Source organism: Taudactylus pleione, unplaced genomic scaffold (genome assembly GCF_031769625.1).
Source record: "Taudactylus pleione unplaced genomic scaffold, aTauple2 ptg000397bl, whole genome shotgun sequence".
Lineage (NCBI taxonomy): Eukaryota > Metazoa > Chordata > Amphibia > Anura > Myobatrachidae > Taudactylus > Taudactylus pleione.
The window spans coordinates 5,133,649-5,156,817 of NW_028284799.1; the positions used below are offsets into that span (position 1 = coordinate 5,133,649).

Below are 23,169 nucleotides of genomic sequence, written 5' to 3' on the forward strand. Positions count from 1 at the left end.
TCTGGGGGCATGCAGCTTACAATGATCTTCATTTTCTATGGATAAAGATACTTCCACTAAGGAACACAACTGTGCAAGGAACAAATATTCTAGTGCTAAAAAAAACCTTTTACAGTTTGGTATTTAGAATGTCTACAGCAGAAGCCTTTCCCATCTTCATCAGCAACAATTCCGATGTAATCATTTAGCTTATTATGTCTATTACCCTCTAATTTATTTCTATCAGATCCCAAACATTTCATTTCAGTTATGTTATGCTTCAATAATGAGTGTGGTAATATCACAGAGGTAGATTTTACAGCACCTTCATACTACTTAAACAATATGTAATCTTAAATAAAGACAATAAATAAAGGTGTAGTCTTCTGAATTTATTAAAAATATTTTCAAATACAGTGGGTTTTCATACAGTATCATTATATAATCATGTGTCAGTATCAGTAACAGCAATATTCATTTTATAATGAGATGCTAAGCACAGAAAGCACATATTTACTACAACTCAGTCTGCAATTTGAAGTCATTATGATACAAATCTACAGTTTTAGCTGCACTCCAAAAAATATATTTGATGGATCTAAAATCTACCTTCATATGAATTCTGGCATGTCAGATCTTACTGTTCCACTAACAACGCTCATTGACCCATAGTCTCAATAGGCATGATTCATTAAACACACTGTAAAGGCTGTGAGTAGCTCTCACATGCCATAAGTGATACTCTGATAGTCTGACCATTTCAGGAATACAATGAACACTGCCCTCTGACTTTAAGAAGTCTATCATTGACGTTAGCTAGAAGTCTGTCATTGACGTTAGCTTAGGCTCAGTAGGAGAACATATTACTACAGTATGGGCAAGCATGTCATTCTTTGTTCCAAACTCCATATCTGCCTGACAGTTAGGTAAATGCTGCTTGGTAACTGTAGCGCCAATTGAGCTGTGGTTTATTATTTTATTTTGTTACCTATGCTTAATTTAGTCGAGCATTAAAATGCATGGACTTTCATAGCAGTGTATTTATGTTATGTGAAAATAACCCAGTTACAAGTTAATATAATAGGAAGATGTATCTTCAGGGTTACAAAGAGAATATATTTTATGTATAATGCAATTTAGTTTTTCTATATACACTGTAGTTCATACTATTTTTTATTCAGTGGTTTACAAGCCCACATGAGCTTACAATGTCACAAGCTCTAATTCCCAACGTCACAAGAACTAATGTTGGGTAGTAGATTTATTAAAACTTCTAAAAACAAAACGTGGAGATGCTGACCATAGTAAGTAACCAATCAGATTATCTAAAATGTACTATATTTTTGTGTGAAAACGCTGGATCACCAACATAAGCATCGCCCTTGGAACATTCAAAAAGCATTAGAAAAGCTGCCCTCTTTATAAGTGCTGCACCCTTTTTTTGCCGGTTGAGGAGCACAGTTATTGACGTTAACTATGGTGATAGAACAGAGTAATATTGATATTCATTTATATGGGGCATAAACATGAAAACTATTTCACTGAACATATTGTACTGTTACTCTGCAGAATACACATCTGTTCATAACAGTGTTGCATTAATTACAGTATTCCCATCTGTTATTTGAAATGAGGGTAGTTATAGAACTAAACTTTGCTCTGAACTACACACACACTTGCAGACATATATTTGATGTGAACAAAGATAGACCTCTCTCCCGTTGGTCCATTATCTTTATTAGTCACGCTATTCATAAAAACGCACCCATCCACCTGTTGATGGCCCAGGTAACTGACTCATCCATTTGTGCAAATACATGAGTCATCAGTGACATCATTTCTGTTCAACTGACCCATTCATCCGTACAACTTTTGGTTTTAAAATTCTAGCATAAATATCACATTTAAGCATAAAAATACGGCACAATGATTGCTGGAATTTGTCTGTTTTGACTTCTTTTTAGAAGTTTTAATAAATCTATACAGTAGTAAAAAGTGTCCTTTCAACCTTGCTATGTTGTATGTTACCCTCCTGTTTCTCCCCTAAAACTCCCAATTTATAATTCTGTTTTTTTGTGTGGAAGATCAAAGTCTTAGCCTAAAAATAGGTATTTAAAAAAAGATGATTTGGAAATATATAGATTTATTCAGGAGTATTCAGTTCTCTGGCATGTGCGGCTGCGCACTTCGTGGTTGAATACAGTACCTTAATATTGCCAGTTTTCCTGTGCTCCTCTATGGGGCATGAGGTAAAATTGATGATATTGGTGGTCACAAAGTGCCACCTTTCCAACCATTCTTCCAGAAATTGAATATTCCTGTTTAAATATAAGTATTATTTGTCTTTTGTTTACAGTTTAGCTATGGCAGCAAATCTACAGAAAATGCGTTTGAAATGTTATATTTGAAATTATGTACAAGATGAAGTAATATCAGTTTAGAAAATAGAAAACATTTTATATTACTTTCAATGTGATTATAAGTAAACAATACACAATTGAATCCTATACATTTGTAGCTTTTTCTAATGCTGTATCTTACACAATTAAATAAACTCTTCCACCATAATTTGTACATACTGTAGTAGAAAATGACATACTGTAACATGTTTGTATGTAATAATTTGTATATAACATATTTATTACAGTCCATTATAGTGTGATTGTATCAGCGGTTACTATAAAATGTGACACTGAGGGGGAGTGAGGTTATGTCACATGTGAGGGCTTGTACACATGGGTATTTGAGTCCATTTGAGTCTGAGATAAGTTATGTTTATCAAGCAGATAAATCAGTGCACAAACCTATCCAGAGTGTGGGTGGAGCACATGCAGCAAGATTTGTGTGTGTTTATTGCCCACAATACATATGATCTGTTTACCATCAAATCAAGTTTGGTTGCAGACTGAAATTCCCATAACGCATTGATTAGGATGCAGACACTGCATAAAACGCAATCAATGAGATCAGCAAATGTCTGCTGTGAGGCAAAATTGCATCTACACCTGACGTATAAACATTCCTGGTGCCTTGTTTCTGTGTTGGTCTGAAATTCTCAGCCATGAGTTCACCATTAGGGTACTTTAGCTTTTGGTAGAATGCTTCTATCTGAAGAGACAAGAGAGATGACATAGTATGTGTCATATGTATCACAGTATATAATGAAACTATCTTACATTACTTGCATTTATAATTTGTATATAGAATGTACTTTTTTAGACATACAAGTTGCTAGCGCTGTAAAGAAAAGCATAGAGAGCAGTGACGTGCGGTGAGGTCAATGGCTGGGGAGGCACACCTGTATAATTAAAAACACAGTTTTTCTGTCAAAACTCTGGAGCATGACAGGGAGTATGATAGGGGAGGGAGTATGCCTCTCCTGCCTACCCTGACCGCACGTCCCTGATAGAGTAATTTGCTATATACAGTTTATATAACTTTATCACAATCTGGAGCTTGGTGTTCCCAGCTGCTCTGTGAATAAAAGTTTGTACCAATCCCCCACTTAGGAAATTTGTAAAAATTGAAGTTTTCCGGCAAGTTGCATATCGCCATATGTAATAATGGCTAAATCGCTAGAAACACTTTTATTAAACATTAGTCATTGCAAGTCACCACCCAGAGTTTCTCACTGTTCTGAATACAGATCACTGGATGTAAGAAGCGTAGAATTCACAATTCCCCACAAGAAGATAGCTATCTGGTTTGCACGAAAGAGAAAAAAGCATGCACCCCCTCCCTTGTTCAACAGGTCTGAGCTATTTAGAGACAAAGCTGGTCCTCTAGGGAAGCTTGGCCGAACTGACGTGCTCCCACCTACACAAACACATACACACACTCTGCAATTATCATACTATTATTACGTTACACTCAAAGGGGTAAATTTACTAAGATGGGAGTTCTAGTTAAGAAGTGATTTTACCCATAGCAACCAATCGGATTCTACTTCTCATTTATCTAGCACCTTCTAGAAGATAATACCTGGAATCTGATTGGTTGCTATGGGCAACATCAATTCTAAATAGAACGCCCATCTTAGTAAATTTACCCCAAAGAGTCTGATTCTTAGTCACACGCAATCCACATGCAATGCTGAGGTTCAAGGAGTTGTGCGATTTTTTTGCAACTGTACATTCGCAAAAATTTCTAAAAACTTGTGTGATCAAGAAGGACGGTATCAGGAAAGTTGTGGAAAGTGATGGGCGTTCCTTGGCGGTGACTAGAAATGAAAGCAAAAATGGTCCGTTCGCAGACACACAGCCGCAGGCATAGGAGACCGTGGTCAGGCAGAAAAACTGCACCTGCCATAAGGCTGGTGCAAGTTTGATAGTGTGACTGATAGTGGCGTATTAGATCGCACCAATCAGTATTGCAGCATGCACGGGCATCTCTGTCCTTACACAATCGGCTGCACTGATGTACAGCAGAGAAAGCGTATGTAGCGCCATTTGCATAAAGTCGCAAACGAGTGACCGCCAATACACCCTGCTGCTTGCGCTTCTGAGTGCGACTCAGAATCACCCCCAGAGTCTCAGTACTGGTTAATTTTAAAATGGCTACTTGGATAGTTTCCATTGATATTGCTCTTTGACAATGTTTAGTTACAATGATTGTCAAAGGTTATAACAGCTATTGACTGAAAGAGCAACAGCGGCCAGAAATTCATAGACCAGTAGGTAATGTACAACTTAGAAGGCATTGTTCTGAACTGAGGTTACTGATCTAACTAAATTAACAATATAGATATTGAACAGAAAATTGGTGGTATGATATAAGTTTCTGATGTTTTTATCACAAACCTACATTCTGCTAAATGGGTTTCTTTATTCATAATTATAGAATGGGTAGACCCTGCCGCTCATTCCAAGTTCACTATTAATTTTGGTTACACACTGATTTCAGCATCACTGAGTCCTGTTACTGCAGATGGAAGATGACCTCGTACACAGGCTGACAAAGGTAATATTACAGCTGCATTTTGCAAAATGCCCAATAATAATTGATGTTGGGATCCATATACTGCAATATCGGGCCAATTGCTCCAATATGACTGGTGATTGTTGCAGTGTGTTGTCAGTTTAAATCATATGAAAAATGGCTCCCATGTGACACAGGAAAATCCTAAAATGCAGCAGAAATAATACTTTTTCTTGGGACAAATTAAAGTGCAACAAATTCATTCTAAAATACGCTTTCCCAGTGTACTGAGGCGCAAGTGCCAAATATGCATATGACATAGGCGTGTTCTTTTTTTATTTGCAAGTGCAATATAAGTTTGTGTGTTTTACTCTATACAAAAGGATCTGCAGATGCGTCCTCATACACCTACCATGTCTTCTGACCATGTCTTAGTTCGCATATTGGCCCTGATTCAGAGCCGGACGCTCTTTCAGAGCACTCGCTCTGAATCAGGGCAAAATTTTTATTTTTTTGTAGCGGCCTCCTGGCCGCTCGCTAAGCTGTGGGTGACCACCCACAGCTTTTGCAAGCGGCCAGGTGATGGTCACGATGGTCGCGACCATCGCGCTTGCGATGTGACCTTTGTAGTAGGGTCTCGTCCATTGCAAGCCCCATTGGACTTCCTGCTCTAATAGAGCAGGAAGTCCACCTACTGACATCACTAGTGATGTCATTAGGGCCACCCACAAACGGAAGGCGTTCCCTCAGGAAAGCCTCCGTTTGTCCAGCCACCCCACCATGTCTGCCTCCAAAACGGGGCAAGCTGTCAATCACAATTGTATCAACAGCCGCCCCGTTTTGGTGCGAGACCCGTAGCGACGGAGCGCCCATCGCTGGCCGGGTCTCGCACATGCGCATGCCGGAGGCGGCGCATGCGCAGAGAGTAAACATCGACCCGCTTGCGAGCGCATAGCGCTTGCGAGCGGGTCTGAATCAGCCCCACGGTGTATAGTGTATTTAAGATTATTATTATTTTGTCACAAAGGAATTGGTATAAAGTCACAGGTAAAGCATAACGATGCATGGCGCAGGTCATTCATATTGGACCTGTCTTTTTTCCTTTTTACACGGACTGCATACTTTTTTTTTTCCCCAATTTTGCATCTTGCTTTACTTATTGTGCACTTGGTACTTAGGATTAGTATTTCTGGAGCAAAGTAATTGGTATAGAGTCGCAGATTGAGCATAAAGATGCCGCTGGTCATTTGTACAGGTGTTTTGCCTTTTTACCCTAGAATTTTGATAATTTTCCTCCATTGTGCTACTTTTTCCTCAATTATGAGTCTCAGTACACTTATAGTGTACTAGGTAGTTGGGATTAATGTTTGGAGTGGCTAAATCGCAAAGTCTGTGACATGCAAAATGGGACTATTTGTTGTAATTTGAAGATAGGTGTATTTGCACACATCTGTACATCCTATCTCATCATAAACAGAGGCGGGGGTAAGTACGGATTTCCTGGGCCCTGGCCTACGTAGCTGTGCCCCCTCCTGTGGCCACGCCCACCCCAGGACCACCGGAAGTCTTGGCGGCCTTGATCATGAGCCACAGAGTTTGTGGATGGGATATTTTTTGAGATTTTGTACATGGATTTACACTTAACTGATGGCTTTTCAATGGTGATTTTTGCTTTTGCATAATTAATAATACATACTTAGTTTAAAGCTGTCATAGCTCTTTTGTATCTTGAAAATAATAGATAATTTCAATAAAAAACATTGTACCTGGCCTTTTCCCAACTTAATTGTTTTAGGAAATACAGTCCAGGTGACTGTCTCATTACATAAAGGCGTGGTGAGTGACCCTTCATATCTGTAGTAGAGCTTTAGGTCGTTCTCTTCTGGAATCAGTTCTTGCAGTTTTACGTCAGATACATTTGTACTATCACCTAAGAATCAAAACAAAGTACAAGCATCATGTTAGGAAATGGTCTAGAACTATAACTAATTTGTAGATAATAAGTCAAAATGAAAAATGTTTGACATGTGCAAAATATATTCATTTGGACAGTAAGGTTTCTATTTATCAAAACTTTTCCAAACATTTTTATCCAAGACTAGGTTTGTTCCAATAAAGGCTACCATGGTGGTTATTGCCAAGTATTGCTAGAGCATATATGTAAAACACCAAAGCCTGTCTTGCATAAACAGAGGGACAATAACTGTTCGGTAAAGGATAAGTTCCTGCATGATGAAATTAACACTTAAAAATTAATTTTTCCTTTAATTGTATTTTGGACTGTGTAAAAAATCTGGAATTTGTTTTGTATTTTGACTGGTGTGAAAAAATGTTGTGTGGTAAAAAATTATGTGTAACTAATAATTGTGGCTTCTCTTGCTGCACTTGCAGGCAACGGCTGCTGGTTTCCGGCTGTGCAATGTCATGCTTGCTTCCAGCTTCCAGACCTGTCTCCAAAGCAATACCGAGCAGTGTTCTGTATCGCTTTCCTAAACTGTCTGCGCCTCCCCAATGCTGTGCATTGTCATTATAGGGGGCTGGGTTTCTCATCTCATAGCCATTTGGTTAGTGCAAGTTTAAGTAGCCACATTTCCACTACTCCTGTGCCGGTGATAGTTCTTGTCTTGTTAGTAGCTAATCCTGCATACCTGTAATCTGTTACTCATTGCCTGCCTGTTATAGCCTGCCTGTCACCAACCCTGACTCATGCATTGCCTAATCATTATAGTTTGTTTGCTGCCAGCCCTGACCTTAGTTTGTATACAAGGTTACCTGTTTGCTTTTATCTCTTTTCCTTACTAGGACCTGCCTTCTACACCTTGAGCCTTGTTTTATTCTGCCTTTATCAGTTCTGTATCCAGTCACAACTACTCAGCTCTTGGACATCCTGTATAGCATCCTCTCCATCTTAAAACATAAGCAATACCTTGTGATGATCACCTTTCCTTACTTATAAGTGAAGACCTGGGGGTATTTGAGTACAGGTAAGCGCATCTAGCTTTAAGGGAAAGGTGGATTGCTAATGATGAGGATATCACAAAGTGGTAATAACTTACATCCATATTTGAGCGTCAAGTAATATCTTTACCCTGCCACCCTTGACCATTTTACCACAGCTTTCTTTGAGGTAATGCAGTCTAAATAAAACAAGGTTTACAGTAATCATTTAGTGCTTGTTTACAGACCTCTGATAAGTGTTATATCACATCACAGTTTTCCCTTGGGTTCCAAATTGAACAAAACTGGTATCCTTAAATTTACCTTTTACAGCATATATCACTGACATCCAGGGGCATCAGAACGATTATATATGGGGGGGGGGCAAGATATAATTTAATATTGGCATACTTTCCCCTCCCCCTCTTCCTCCAACTTACCTGTTGCTGGGTGGAGGTGAGTGGGTAGCATGAGGGAGGAGGAGGCCAGCACCATGGAGCAGGGGGAGGACGGGACCACCAGGGAGAAGGAGGCAGGGTCTGTACATTATAGCAATAGGCTGCACAACTCCTGCACTGCTTGAAGGATGAGGTGTAATCTGTGATTTTTAACTTATAATGCATGGCCCTTGACCATGGGGCCTCAGAATTTTTTTTGGGGGGGGTGAACCGCCCCCTTCCTCCCCCTCTTCCAATGCCTATGCTGACATCTATTTAGACGGAATACACAGTTCAGCATAGCGATCAATAACTATTTATACTATGGGTTCTATATACTAAGTCTTGGGGGAAAAATTACTAAAGTGCGGGTTTTTCGAAGTGGAGTTGTTGCCCATAGCAACCATTCAGATTCTACTTATCATTTCTCTAGCACCTTCTAGAAGATAATAGCTAGAATCTGATTGGTTGCTTTGAGCAACATCTCCACTTCTAAAAACCTGCACTTTAGTAAATATACCCCTTGGAGAGAGATAAAGTGGACGGAGATAAAGTACCAACCAATCAGCTCCTAACTGTCATTTTTCAAACACAGCCTGTAACGTGACAGTGAGGAGCTAATTGGTTGGTACTTTATCTCCATCCACTTTATCTCTCTCCTAGGCTTAGTACATAGACCCCAATTTTTCTTATGATTGTTGGTTTCTGTTTGACACATAACAAGAGAAAACTCTTATGTAGAAGAACCCTTAGGGAATTAAGTGTGTGGGAAGGATAAGGAAACAGTGTTGCATTTTCAAATTCCAATACTGGTCTCTATTATTTTCTGTTTTTTCATGCCAAAATTTCCCTGTACAATTTCTTGTCAAAATTTGTTCTTAAAATGTTGTGGTACATGATTAAAATGCTAAATCGAACATGAAAGCTCCCTTAATTATGACCTTTGTTCTCTCTATGGGCCTCATTCATCAATGGGTTTTATCACTCAAAATGAGTGGTAAAACTTGTTGCGTATGATAATGGTGCTCCAGCCAATCAGCTCCGAACTGTCATCTGTTTGAAAAATGGCAGCTGGCAGCTGATTGGTTGGAGCACCATTTATCATACACAGTGAGTTTTAGCACTAGTTTTGAGTGTTAAAACTTGTTGATGAATGAGGCCCTACAGTAAGTGTAAATATGCTACGGGGAGACTGCTGCATGCACTGTTCATCTCCATACCCCAAACTCCATTGTTCTCTGTCCATCCCGTCACTGGTCTGTTCCAACTCCCCTCCCCTGCTTAATCCCCATCTTCCCATCCTGGCCTTTCTTCTACCCCTCCTCTACCATTACTCATTCTGATCTGTAGTAGTGTAGTGTCAGGGTGGGGGTAGCTTATACAGAGCGCATCTGCATGGCATGGGGTAAACTTGAAAGCACAGAGGGTGGCAGTGACCTTTTCATGTTACATTTTTATTTTTATTCTTAAAGTAAATATAAAAGCTTTCCAAGCAGATTTCCCGATCTCCCCATTTGGGGTCAAGTTTACTGGCTATCGGGAAAAATAAATGATAAGTGGGAAAGCTGAAGGGAGAGACTGAAGTGGACGCATAAAAGAGGGAGAGAGATTCCATTAGGGACAGGAAGAGAATGTGGCAATCTGACAGAAAAGGGTGAGTAATGTCATTTGTATACACTGTCAGTGAGCTGCCTTATGTTGTATAGGCTACAATAAGGTTTCCAAATTGCAACATTCCAGTACAATGGTAGTGTATGTAGTGTGACTTTATACAGTTGAATAGACTTTTGAGTTATTTGCACAATAATCATGCCATTGAAAATAATAACATCAAACAATTATATTTGCTGTAAAGGAAGACAGTTTCAATGCTTAACTTGCTTACATTCAATTAATATATTCATAGAAAATATATAATACCTTTCTCGGGAATCTTACTTAAGCCATTAATTATACCGGTATATTTTTCATTGTCTGCTGTATCCTCCTAAAAGAGAATATATAATAATTCACAAATGTATATTACTTTACTTTAGCAAATATAAATTATAGGAGAGAAATGTAATCAGACATTGTTCAGAGGTTGCCCTTTTTATTCTTACACCTAGATCCTTATTTCGTTCTTGCCGAGCAGCCGCAATATGTTACAGGGAAAACTCTGATTTCATTACAACAGGATCAAGTGTGACATTACTATTACTGCCATCATAGACTTCAGACTCGGCATATGCTAGTATAGTAAACTTTACTATGCTAGCATAATTGATGGATAAAGTACTTATATTTATCTATCATGTAATGTATCTTCCCTTTAGCTCATCTATTTTTACACATTTAACATTATGTTCACTTACTTCCAAGAAGAATCCTAGAACAGCAATATTTCCACTCTCCGTTGTACCACCAGTGGTGCCGCCACTCGATTCTGACTTGTGTGACCCTGATTTCTTTGTGTGAACAATATGAAGCTGTATCACAGAAATAGGACTGTTAGTTAGATAGTGTAAAACTGGGAGTGTTTGTTTTGACATACAGATATCATAATGATACACACTTTCTGTGAGCCCTTATTCTAGAGCAGGCATGTCAAACTCAAAATACCAACGGGCCGAATATTCAAAGTCTAATGGTGGGTACACACTGGGCGATACTACTGAGCGACTGCACGATTACGACATCGTAAACGTGCAATCGCTCAGTAATCGTGCACAAATCATGCACTTTTATGTCGGAAACGACCAGCGATGCGCACTCCCGCTGGTCGTTTACGACATTGTCCATCGCCTGAACATGCAGCACAATCTGACGACCTCGTCAGGTTGTTGCATGTCAGGGAATGGGGGAGAGAGCCCGGTGCTAAATGATATCGTTAATGATATCGTTCAGCGGCTGTGCTCAATGTCATGAACGACATTGTGCACAGCCTGCCAGGGACACACTACACGATATCGCTCAGGGTGCATATCGTGTAGTGTGTACCCACCATAAGAGTGTGATATGCAATTTTGAAAGGGTCATTAATAAAAACCAATGCAGTGCCCCCTGTAGTAGTGTCCCTTATACAATTCCTCCTGTAATAGAGCCCCTTATGCAGTGCCATTGTAGTTGTGCCCCTTATGCAATGCCCCCTTTATAACAGCCCCTTACGTAGTGCCCCCAGTAGTGTCCATTATGCAGTGCTCCCAGTATTGCCCCTTATGCAGTGCCCCCAGTAGTGCCCGTTATGCAATGCCCCCTGTATTGGAGCCCCTTACGCAGTGAACCCAGTAGTGCCCATTATGCAGTGCCCCTTATGCTGTACCCCCAGTAATGTCCCTTATGTTGTGCCCCCAGTAAAGCCCCTCATGCATTGCTCCCTCCCAGTAGAGAACAGGCCCCACTCCCCTGTGCAGTACTTACCTCTCTCTTACTTAACTCTCTTCACGCTGGCCGCCGTGCACCGCTCCTAGACTCTAGACTCTGCCGCTGACTGGATCTAACTAGATCCAGCAGGGCAGGCTCTTCACATCATGGGTGACGTGGGTGATGTCATGATGTCACCCCCACACCCGCGAACTGCATCACTGGGAACGCTGGCCTCTGAAGCGATCAGAGGTCTCTGAACGCTTCAGAGACCAGCGTTCCAAGTTGTAAATAGAGTAAACAGAAATATTATGTGGCCCAGTCACCCATGCCGCGATCGGAGCTCATCTCCGATCGCAGCAGGGGTGACTGGGCGCATAATATTTGTATAAAATGTTTAATTGGGCCGCGTGTTTAACATGCCTGTTCTAGTGCACATATTTTAAGGCTTCATAGGTATACAGAGGGATTTTGTGTCAGTGGCTACTGATCCAACATACATCACACATTGCAACTGTGTGCCAGGCTTTGTTTGCAAATTCACAAAGCAAGACAGAGAAGAGAATTTTTGCACGATTATTGTTATTTTATAATACTACAGTACAATCCACTATGTTACTCACAATAAATAAAGCGTAACTGAGGTCACATCTACTGATGGTGCACCCTCAGAGAAAATATACAGTCTAAACAGAAAAATCAATGTAACACAGAAACAGAAACTCAGGGGGAGATGTACTAAGCCTATCACAGGTCTTTGACTCAACAAAAGCAAATGTAGTTAGAGTTAGCCACCCCAGACTAGAACATATGACATAACATTGTGTGCTGCATACTGTAGCTGTTTCAGGGCATGCTGCATCTTTACATATTGTTATTGACAGCTATACATCTGGCATCTAAATTAATCACAGTGGAGACATGCGGCATGTATATTTCATATGTGTGTGGGTTTAATTCGCTAATCTACTAACCCTATCTATAGAACTTTGTATTATTTCCATCTGCCTCTTATAGATACATCTTGGTGGCCAAGAGGTTCTTATCTGCCGTCAAAGTCTATGGGCCAAATGTAATAGGGTGAGAGTTTAGAAAAGTGAGAGTTTCTGACACTTTTTAAACTTTGCCAATGTAATAGAGTCCAAAAACAAAGTAACAGAGCAAATTTGCATGTTTTTTTAGACTTAAAAAACTCTCACGATTTAAAATCTCATTCAGATGTTTTCCCATTTTGAAGATAAAACTCAACCAATGTGAGCGTTTACTGCTAAACTCTCACATTTTCTAAACTCTCACCCTATTACATTTGGCCCTTTATTTCTATTGTTATATGACGCAAGGCACTACATCTCCTTGGATGCACAGAGCATCATTTCAGTGGGTGTCTCTGGCAGCAGAATGCCTAGTCACCCCTTTGTACATTGGAGGTGGGATAGACATTACTTTGTGGCATATTCTAACCCAGGCCATGAAGCTTTGAATCTCAAGACTTAAACTATATTTTCAAATGCCTGGGCACCTGTCTTTAATGCATCCGAATACTTGAATAAATTTGAGGATAGATAAGCACCCTGTTTGTTATGTAATTTTGTTAGGTAAGTTAAGGGTTAAAGCCTGGAGGGGGGTGCGGTTAGTTATTGGTCACTTGAGTAGTATAAGCCTATTGTACGATTTAGGGGAGGGCTTAGAGGTCCTATATAAATAGCCTGGTGAGAGGAGACATTTTCCTCTTTCCAGTTTATTCAAAAACACCCACCCGTGTAAGCTGTTTTTGTGTAATTTTTCTGTTGTTGGATTGTGCATTTGTCTGTGGTTTCTTCCTACAGGTAGAGGTGCAGCCTGGTGGGAAGCGGTGCTCCTGGGTGGCCTATTATTAGCGCAGGAGTGCCTGGGTAGCATCTTTCCTTTGAGAGCGGCAAGTTGGTCACCGCCTAAAGGGGGGACCGGGTCTCCGTTCCAAGGGAGGGGCTTAGGCTGTGCCAATTAAGGGAGGATGGTCTTGCCTCAGGTCAGTCTGCGCTGTGCGGGGATCCGCCCCTATTATTTAGTATTGGTGTCCATCGGGCTGTGGCCTTGGAGCACTTCTTTCTTTTTGCCACCTATTCTAAATTTTAATTTGATCAATAAATTCTGGCTGTGATCTCTTTTAATTCCATATACATGTGTCAGTGTGTTTATTTCTAGGTTTAGGCTTAAGTTAAGTTAACAAAAAGGAATAGTAAAACAAATGGGTGACTTATTACTGTATTCAGTGTTACTTTACAATATACTAAGCTAGGCCAACATTGCATAATGTGAGAGGAAATCCTACCTCTATTGGATATCTTTCACCATCTATGCTATGTTCAGATCCAGCCATGTCCTCATTGCCCCAGTGAAAGTGAAGCTGTGTAGCTGTGTAAGCAGTTGGAAGTCCTCCTCCAGTAATTTCTATTGATTCTAATAGTTCTAGCTCAGCTAAAAATAAAATAATAATATTATTACATTATAAACATTGGAACTAAGACACAAAACAGTTGGCATCATTTGGCAACCGCTAGGGTGGCACCCTACTGATGTGGGCTTTTGTTATCACAAAAGACAGTATGTTGCTCACTGTTCTGCCAGTCGGAATACAACAAATAACCCCCCTTACTATTGTACATCTGTTCTGGTGTGAAGGCATTTGTTGCAGAAAGTTGTAGTGTTTGGACAATGGGGACGCCACTAAGGGGTATATTTATCAAAGTTAGTTTTTACTTTCGTTTTGATGTTCGATTTAGCTCACCTCAAATTGAATCAAATCGAAAGTACAAATCCCTACTTCAAATGGAATCGGTATGAAATACCGCCGGCCGGTTCGATTCCCGGCAGCCTGACACCGGAACAGATCCCGGCAGCATGAGGCCGACAGCGCTGGAAATCCCGATCGTTGTAAGGTAAGTACTTACTAACCTAACCCCTCTAACCCTAACCCTCCTTAGGGGTGCCTAACTCTAACCTCCCCCCCCAAGTGCCTAACCCTAATCCTCCCTGTAAGTGCCTAACCCTAACCCCACTCTTCCCTGGTGCCTAAACCTAAGTCCCATGGGGGGGTGCCTAACCCTAAGTCCCCCCCGGGGGTGCCTAACCCTAACACTCCCTCCCCCTAGCCTAACCCTAACCCTCCCGGGGGGGTGCCTAACCCTAAGTCCCCCCCGGGAGCCCTAAACATAATCCTCCCCCCGCCCCGCGACTGTCCGCTCGCGGCGCCCGGCAACTCTTCGATCGGGATGCCGGGCGCCGGTCTGCCGGCATCGGTGAAATGAGCAGCGTCTACATCTAGACGCCGGGCATTTCACCCTCGCCAGGATATGACAGTCGGGAACCCGGCTGCCGGTATAATGTCAGCCGGCTTCCCGATTGCATTCCCTTCAAATCCCACAGAGCCCATTGCTGGTTGTGCTAAGTACAGGGAAACCCTACGCAATTTTTTCCCTGTACTTACACAACCAGGACTGGCTATGAAAAAATAAATGATTTAAAGGGTGCTGTGGTACAAATGATGAAGTCTAAATACAGCTCACTAAAAGGGGTGGCTAACCCCTGATTGGAAAAGGAAAATACTAGAGAAGGGAGCGCAAATAGAATTCTTAAATATTTAATACGAAAATTAAAAATTAGTTAAATGAAATAAGAAAATACGTTGCACATATAATACACAGTAGTATTGAAACAGAGGATAGCTCTGTTTCCTGATTAAGTACATTTGGAAACCGAACTATGCTTATTTCAAAGTGACTGATCACAACACGTATCATTTAGGATATCAGCAACAGTGTACACCAATCTTGCAATATTGCTACTTATGTTATTACAGCACAATTCATTGCCATGTCTCTGATCTCAGTAACCCTAATCATTTGAGGTTAATGCGAGATCTGTTTCAATACTACTGTGTATTATATGTGTATTCAACGTATTTTAATTTCATTAACTAATTTTTAATTTTCATATTAAATGTTTAAGCATTCTATTTGCGCTCCCTTCTCTTGTATTTTTCCTCTGGCTATGAAAAGTCCGTGGCTAGTTCTTTATGGGGGGACTCCACATCTTTTTTTTTAACTGAATTCTTTCTAAGCTTTTTACAGTAAGATACATGCATGCATCTCACTGATATATGCATGTATCTGTGTCAATCCGACCTGCTCATGCTAAAATCTAAAGCATAAAGCAGGTCTATTCATTTGGTTATTTTAAGTTCGATTTGAAGTTCGATTTTGTGTGCGATTTCAAATCGAATAATAGTAAATAAGGGATTTGTGTGTTGGTCTATGTAAAAGTACCGATGTTTTTCCGATGTTCGATTTTGAGTGGGATTTGAGTGAAATTCGGTTTCATGTCCGATTTTACATTCGATTTTGCCTTTAGTAAATCTCCAAATGCAAAATCGAAAGGAAATCGAATGAAATCGAATATGAAATCACACTAAAATCAAAATCGAACCTTTGTAAATATACCCCTAAGCATTTCATTTTAACACCAGCACATGTTGAATAGGAAAGTCAACTGGAGAGCTTGTGGTGGAGACACATCACTGTTCATTGTAATATACTGTATAATAGCTTATACATAGCATTAAAGACTTATCATTCTCTAATGATTAATTTTAAGGTGGCAGAGGAAAGGGTGTCTGTAGTTTGTATAGGTGCCCTCTTAAAAAATTTGGATCATCAATCCCCATAAGCGGCATATATACTTGAAAAAACGAGCTAGGACGTGACTGGCGATGAAATATTGCAAGCAGAGCTCATGTTCCATCTTGCAATAGGCTGAAGAGATGAAGCATCATGAACAATATGAACAAAGCTACATGACATGCAATGGATGTGAATAACAGGCCTGATTCTGAGATGTGTGCTATTGGCACCGCCACTACTTCTTTGTACATAGCATTTATTCAAAATATGCAAAAGCAGCTTGTGTAAAAAGAGCGCCCACTGCAGGCTGTGGTGATGCACTGCTGCGTCCGAAGATGTAGTATCGGAACACCATCGAGACCTTTGGGCAGGCATCGGCCATCTGAGTAACCCTAAGGTTACTCAGAATGGCTGCCACATGTCTGCAGTCGAGGCCAGTAAATCTGCATTGGAAGGCACATGCACGGGCCTTGGCACTCCCACAAAACGGAGGCGGCACACCTCCATTTTGTGCAACGGTCTCCATCTCCTCCCCCGAATGGCTGCAGCCTGTCAATCAGGTTGTGTCTTCCCCCACAATGTGTCCGGAACCGCAGCAGTATCGCACCACATGCGCACTGTGGCTCTGGCATAGTAAAAAAACATTGGTCAACAGAGACCGAAACGGTCCAGCGTCCGTCTCTGAATCAGCCCCAACAATCATTTATTCACTCTTATTGATCAAAAAGCATTGTTTTTGATGGTGTTTGAGATGGTATAAAGAAGCTATAGTCCAGCTGAGACCCCTTTTCCACTGATTTGAAAATCCCTGGTAATTGCACATGAACACGCAACAACCCGGGATTTTTGTCAAAGGAAATGGCTCCACTCGGGTCCAGTCACTTGGCAATCCTTCCTGTGTACCTAGCAGGGTTTTACATGGAAACGACCTGGTTGACCTGCATTGTAAACAGGTAACCTGAGTGATCTGACCCGAGTCCCATTTACAACATGGGGAGAGCTGCATTCCGGCGCAAGGAGATGATGTAATCTCCTAGTGCTGGCACTCCACCCATGTGCAGTGTGAACGGCGCCGATCCGGGTTATAACTCGGATCGTCACCGTGGTGTAAAAGTGGTCTGTTCCAAATACCGGGTTAGACCCTGGACTTTGGTGGAAAGTGGTATGACATGTAGTGGGACAGTTATGAGGGCTAGGTACTGCAGTGGCAAGTTCTGCTATAATTAGAGGGACACAGCTGAATCAGCTGTGCAGGAGCTGTGAAAAGCTCGATTGGTTTTGTTGTAAATCCACATGATGTGTTATTTTTCAACCATAAAGAGCAGAAATGTAGATCAGCAACTTATATTTCTCAAGCACTTAGGAAAATAAAGTTTAGAAAAAATGTGTGATGCTCCTTATCAGCTTTACACAGTATATAAAGGAGTTTATTACAAGCGGTCTCTGTAAACCTCAAAAAACTTGGGATTTTATAACTATATGTCTCAATCCAATTTTGCTACTCTCACCTCCCAACAAAAGTGGGGGCTAAACCAGTTTGTATGGGGAGTAAGACAATCCTGAATTTTACAAGAGCATTATAATAAAACTGCCCCTTTATAAAACAGTCCCACAGTTCCTGATCACAACATTAATGAAAGCTTTATTTTATTCCAAAAAAGGATATTTTAGTTCCCTACTCACAAATATGTAAAGTTTTTGTTGGTACAGTCAAGATGTCGAAAGTGATCTCCAGTTACAATTTACTATGTGTTGCTGACATCTCCACCCAGCTGAGCAGGATTGAGAGGCACCTTTGCCAGGGGCCACAAAAGCCTCTTCTCTCCATATAGATAAGGAGGCAACAGGGAGGAGGCAAGTGTTTCTAATAACAACGTAATCATGACTCACAGGGGGAGATTTATCAAAGCTTAAAGAAAGATAAAGTGGAGAGAGATAAAGTACCAACGAACCTACTTCTAGCTGTCAAATTTCAAACACAGCTTGTAAAATGACAGTAAGAAGCTGATTGGTTGGAACTTTATCTATCTCCACTTTATCTCTCTTCAATGTTTGTTAAATCACCCACTTAAATTGGCAGAGATTATTCTTATTAATGTAAAATACAGGCCCTATGATTCGGAACGTGTATTACTGTTCTGTGACTGGCAGAAGGAATTGGAGTCTGCTAATGAGCATGTGCTATATAATTTAATAATTTTAGCATGAAACTTACCGGAATGACCATTATTTTGTAATTTATAGGTATTTGCCTTATCATATCCTTCAAAAGAAAATTTGGTCAGTTCTGGCTTAAAATGGGCATTGTGCGTTACAATGTTGATTGGTGACTGTTTTTCTCCTCCACAGTACGTCGTTTTTATATCTTTCCATTCTCTTGGTGCTATGAACGAGAAACACAAGAGGGACAAGAATGCATCTTATGGAATTGAGTTAGAAATAGTTCTTCAGATATCCTTTATATAAACCGGAAAATATGAAATACATGGGATAATATATATTATACTGTAAATTATGTGGATATTAGATATTCCAGAGGTGATATTTAAGCATGAGGCTGTAAGCTGGGTGCTTTTATACAGGTTACAGAAATACAAGGGAACTTCTAATATTCAGTATTTAATCATTTACTGTAGGAATGAGATTTTCCATATAAGGCACAAGGTTTTCCAAATGATTGCACCAGAACTCACTATTTATGTTATTCACTTGAGACATATTATACTGAACGTCCAGCGCTGCAGAGACTTGTGATGCCTTAAAAGTAAATGTTGATGATGATGACATATACTAATGTCACTTGTATCTTAAAAAATGATTATCATATGTTATATGTTATGCTTCCTGTAGCATCTGACTCTGCTGTCATTTCGGTCTCTGCACACAACAGTCCATCATGATCACAGACTTGGGAATTTATGTAGCTTGATTTTACCTTTAAAAATACGAGATGACTCGCAGGAGTTCCTGCAGTGGCTGCAGATCACTTGACAGTATGAAGATAAAACATAATTTGGGGTGAAACAAATAAAGGTAGTAAAATATTGCACTAAATATGATATTAGGCTGTACATATTGGTGGGATTTTCAACTGTATAAGTTGTAGGCTGTGAATCCAACTTTCCAAACCATATCTAGTGTGAAAAAGGACAATGTTTTACCCATAAGGCAGCTGAGCTCATAGGCAGACCCTGGCATTAATAGCAAAAAAAACAGAAACACATTTGTACAAAGTTATGTTGGTTGGGACATGTCAAGGAGGTACTCAGCGGAGCTGGTGTAGTTGTCCCTCTTGCTGTCAGGGGATATGATGGAGAACTCCTCCCAGTTGTCCACCATGTGCCTCACAATTAGTTCCCGAACTTTCCTAGCCATTAGCTGATTGTCTTACATGAGATAGGAGAGGGACCAGAACAGGCAGGCTCCATATACTGTGATGGGGGCAACTGTGTGAGGCACCAACTCCCCTTTAACGTTCAAAAACTGAATTGCCATGATCGAGAAAATGAAAAATCCAAATACAAAGCAAGTGAAGTGTCCATATGGAGAAACCTAGTGTTCAATCCTTAGCAGTGACAACTGCAGAGGTGCGGCTGCAACACAGCCCAATATTCACAAAAGAGGAGTAACACCAACTGTCACCCCAACTGCTGCCAAACATCACTGGCAGTTGGTGTGGCTCCCCTAATTGATAATTGTACTGTGCTGCAGCCCCACCTCTGGAGTCGCCACTCCACCCAGACAATGAGCTTACAGTCCCACACCACTTGGGACATGTTACTTTGTCACCCAATCGCCTCGGCTGAGAGCAAACATTTTACCACTTTTCATCCCCTTAAGGGGTTGAATTTCAAAAAAGCCCTGCTTAGTGCGTGCTTACACCATGGGAGGAATATACTCCCCAAAATTCATGTTTCTAGGTCCTTGGGTTTGCGATGAGCATTGATGAGTCAGTCAGTCAGGACATTGCAAAGGGGGAGGAAACATTTTAGCCTTTTCACCCCCTTAGAATTAGAATTTCGAAAAATCCCTGCTTAATGGGTGCCTACGTCATGGACGGCATATACTCCCTGAATTACATGTTTCTAGGTCCAGGAGTTTGGAAGGGGCGTTGATGAGTCAGTCAGTCAGTCAGTTAGGACATTTGATTTTATCTATATATATAGCTATGCAATAATATAAATCTTTGTATGCCACGGTACATTACATTTTGACAAATTGCATTCTGATATATTTTTTAATATGTGTTGCTATAGGTATAATTATAGAATTATGCAACTATCTATATTGAATTTATTCTCTAGCTCTTATTTTATTGAATACCAGTTGCCGTATACTGAGTACTGTCAGCACAGGATATTACTTTATTGTTCCTTACTTTAGTGATGGATGTTTTATGTGGGTATTAAACATATAATGTACAGTATAGTCATTTCCATTAATAGTACTAAGACTGAGCAGCGAGTGTACAGCAAGCTTAATATCATACAACTGATACTGTACATATGGAAGGATCAATTATTAAAATAAATTCTATAGTTAAATAGTAATATAATAAAACAGTAAGTAGTAAAGTAGAGATAAATGGTTCCTATAAATGATGATTCTCAACTTTTCATCAAAATTCATTATATTACTGACTCATTCTGGGAAAAGTAATGAGGCTGTATAAAATAATATTTGCGTGGAAGGTGTCTTTTCCATGTTGTTATTAATAGAGGAGAAATAAGTTTAAAAGCAAAAATTATTTTTGTTAATATAGAAGCTGGCATTATTTTAAATAAGTCACACACAGAAATACAATTAATGTTATAGACCATGCAGAAAATGATACACTAAGATATGCACATATGGTAAAACTGAAGTTACTACTATTTGTAAGAAGAACATAACCGCTCAATATTGCAGCTAATGCACTTTCATATTTGCATTTCCATATTAAATGAGCCCCATTTTGTGCCTGGTTTATGATATGTTTTGGTATACTTTTATATTAAACAAATATTTCCTAATTATTACGACCTACATAGTGATTGCATTAAAAGTTTGTAATTTTCATGGTTCGGTGACTCTTGGATAGATATGATTTGTGTGCAGGATGTGATTTGTATCATACCAATTTAGATCGTTTATATGTGTCTCTAGAGTAAAGTAAAACAAGCTGAATTTTTTTCTTCATTTTAGTTGTTGTTTTAACAAACAAAACTAAAAATTTTAAGTAATTTTTGCACTTTTTTTATTTTATTTTTTTAGAATATCCTTCACTGTGATTCATGTTAGTATCCTTATATGTGCTTACAGCTGTAACGTGTTATTGGAGTGCAACGGGGATACGTTTAAGAAGCCGGCGGCCGCAATCCCGACCTCCGGCTTCCCGAATCCTCTATCCCGCCTAGGGTTAAATGACAGGTGTCTAAAATCTAGACGCCTGTCATTTTCCCGACACCGGGAGTCAGACGCCCGGCATCCCGATCGAAGAGATGCCGGGCGCTGCGAGCGGACAGCCGCGCGCGGGGGGAGGGTTAGGTTTAGGGAACCCGGGGGGGAATTAGGGTTAGGCACCCCCCCGGGAGGGTTAGGGTTAGGCTAGGGGGAGGGAGGGTTAGGGTTAGGCACCCCCGGGGGGACTTAGGGTTAGGCACCCCCCGGGGTTTAGGCAGCGGGGAAAGGGGGGTTAGGGTTAGACACTTAGAGTGTGGTGGTTAGGGTTAGGCACTTGGGGGGGAGGTTAAGGTTAGGCACCCCTAAGGAGGGTTAGGGTTATGGGGGTTGGTTAGGTTAGTTTATACTTACCTTAGGGACGATCAGGATTTCCAGTGCTGTTGGGCTTCCGCTGCCGGGCTCTGCTCTTTTGTTGGGCTGCCGCAGCCGGGAATTGAACTGCCGGTCATGCGGCAGCCGGGATCCCATACCAAATGCGTGCAACATATATCTGCAACTGCAATCACTTATATTTTCAAATTAACTCGCCATGGTAAAGTGTAGTCTTTAATGCAAAGGAGTTTTTACTATATATGTTATTATTAGTATTATTATGATTAACATTATTATAATATTTTATGTAGCACCAACATTTTAAAGGATGCTTTTATAGAGAAATTTTAGTCATGCCCCATTTAAGCTAGTTAAGCTATCAGCATGTTTGTAGACTGTTGGAGGAAAATGGTGCACCTGGCGGACACCCACACAAATATAAGGTGAAAATACAAACTCCACACAGATAATGCAGTACAGCCCTAGCTTGCTTTATTAATAATCTTAACCTAACATTGCACTTAAACATAAGTCACAGTTGTTTACCTTTACAAACTTGATTGCTTGCTTTTTGAATTTCATAGCACCAGTCTGAAAGAGAAGAAAAATGACAGATCTGTTATAGAATAATGGCTTTTAAAATACATGGAAAGTATGAGTAAAAGAATAGCCAATGGCTTTTAGTGTATTACATTACTTTTTCTCTCTTAAGACAAGGAAATAGGAAAGCAGTGGTTACTGACTAAAAATGAAAAAAAAATGTAAATATGCTGTTCCCAATGATTGTTAAAAGATCTAGGGTGAGATGCATCAAAAGGAAAAATGTAGTCAAACCCCGAAAATGAGGGTTTGACCGTATTTCTCATATGCACCAAGCCCCGGAGTGCGATGTACACCAGGACTTGTTTGCGGTGGGTAACGCTATCTGCCTGATGACGTTACCCATAGGAGCCTATGGGCTTCTATCGGGAGAGCGTCGATAGAGGGATCCAATCAGATCCCTCCCAGCACCCCCCGTGGCGTGTGCGTCCTTTGCGCATGAACAGAAGGACGTCGGAGGGGCTTCTGGGTCATAGACCCGGAAGTCCCTCCATCGCAAAGGGCTGCTCATACTGACAAAGCGGTCCTTTGCGAGGATAGTCATG

General features: G+C 40.5%; 1 protein-coding gene across 1 annotated transcript in view; it reads right to left on the minus strand.

Moving 5' to 3' along the window:
* Nucleotides 1–372: 372 nt before the first annotated feature.
* CA4 (carbonic anhydrase 4) overlaps nucleotides 373–23,169 on the minus strand; it is a 55,125-nt gene continuing 32,328 nt past the window's right edge. Inside the window, exons 2-8 of the mRNA XM_088446320.1 lie at nucleotides 22,571–22,615; nucleotides 18,486–18,653; nucleotides 13,924–14,069; nucleotides 10,625–10,738; nucleotides 10,191–10,257; nucleotides 6,663–6,826; nucleotides 373–3,087 (exon numbers count right to left, since the gene is read on the minus strand). Coding sequence (XP_088302446.1) covers nucleotides 2,908–3,087; nucleotides 6,663–6,826; nucleotides 10,191–10,257; nucleotides 10,625–10,738; nucleotides 13,924–14,069; nucleotides 18,486–18,653; nucleotides 22,571–22,615 — 884 coding nt within the window. The 3' untranslated portion in view covers nucleotides 373–2,907. The remainder of the gene's footprint in view (nucleotides 3,088–6,662; nucleotides 6,827–10,190; nucleotides 10,258–10,624; nucleotides 10,739–13,923; nucleotides 14,070–18,485; nucleotides 18,654–22,570; nucleotides 22,616–23,169) is intronic.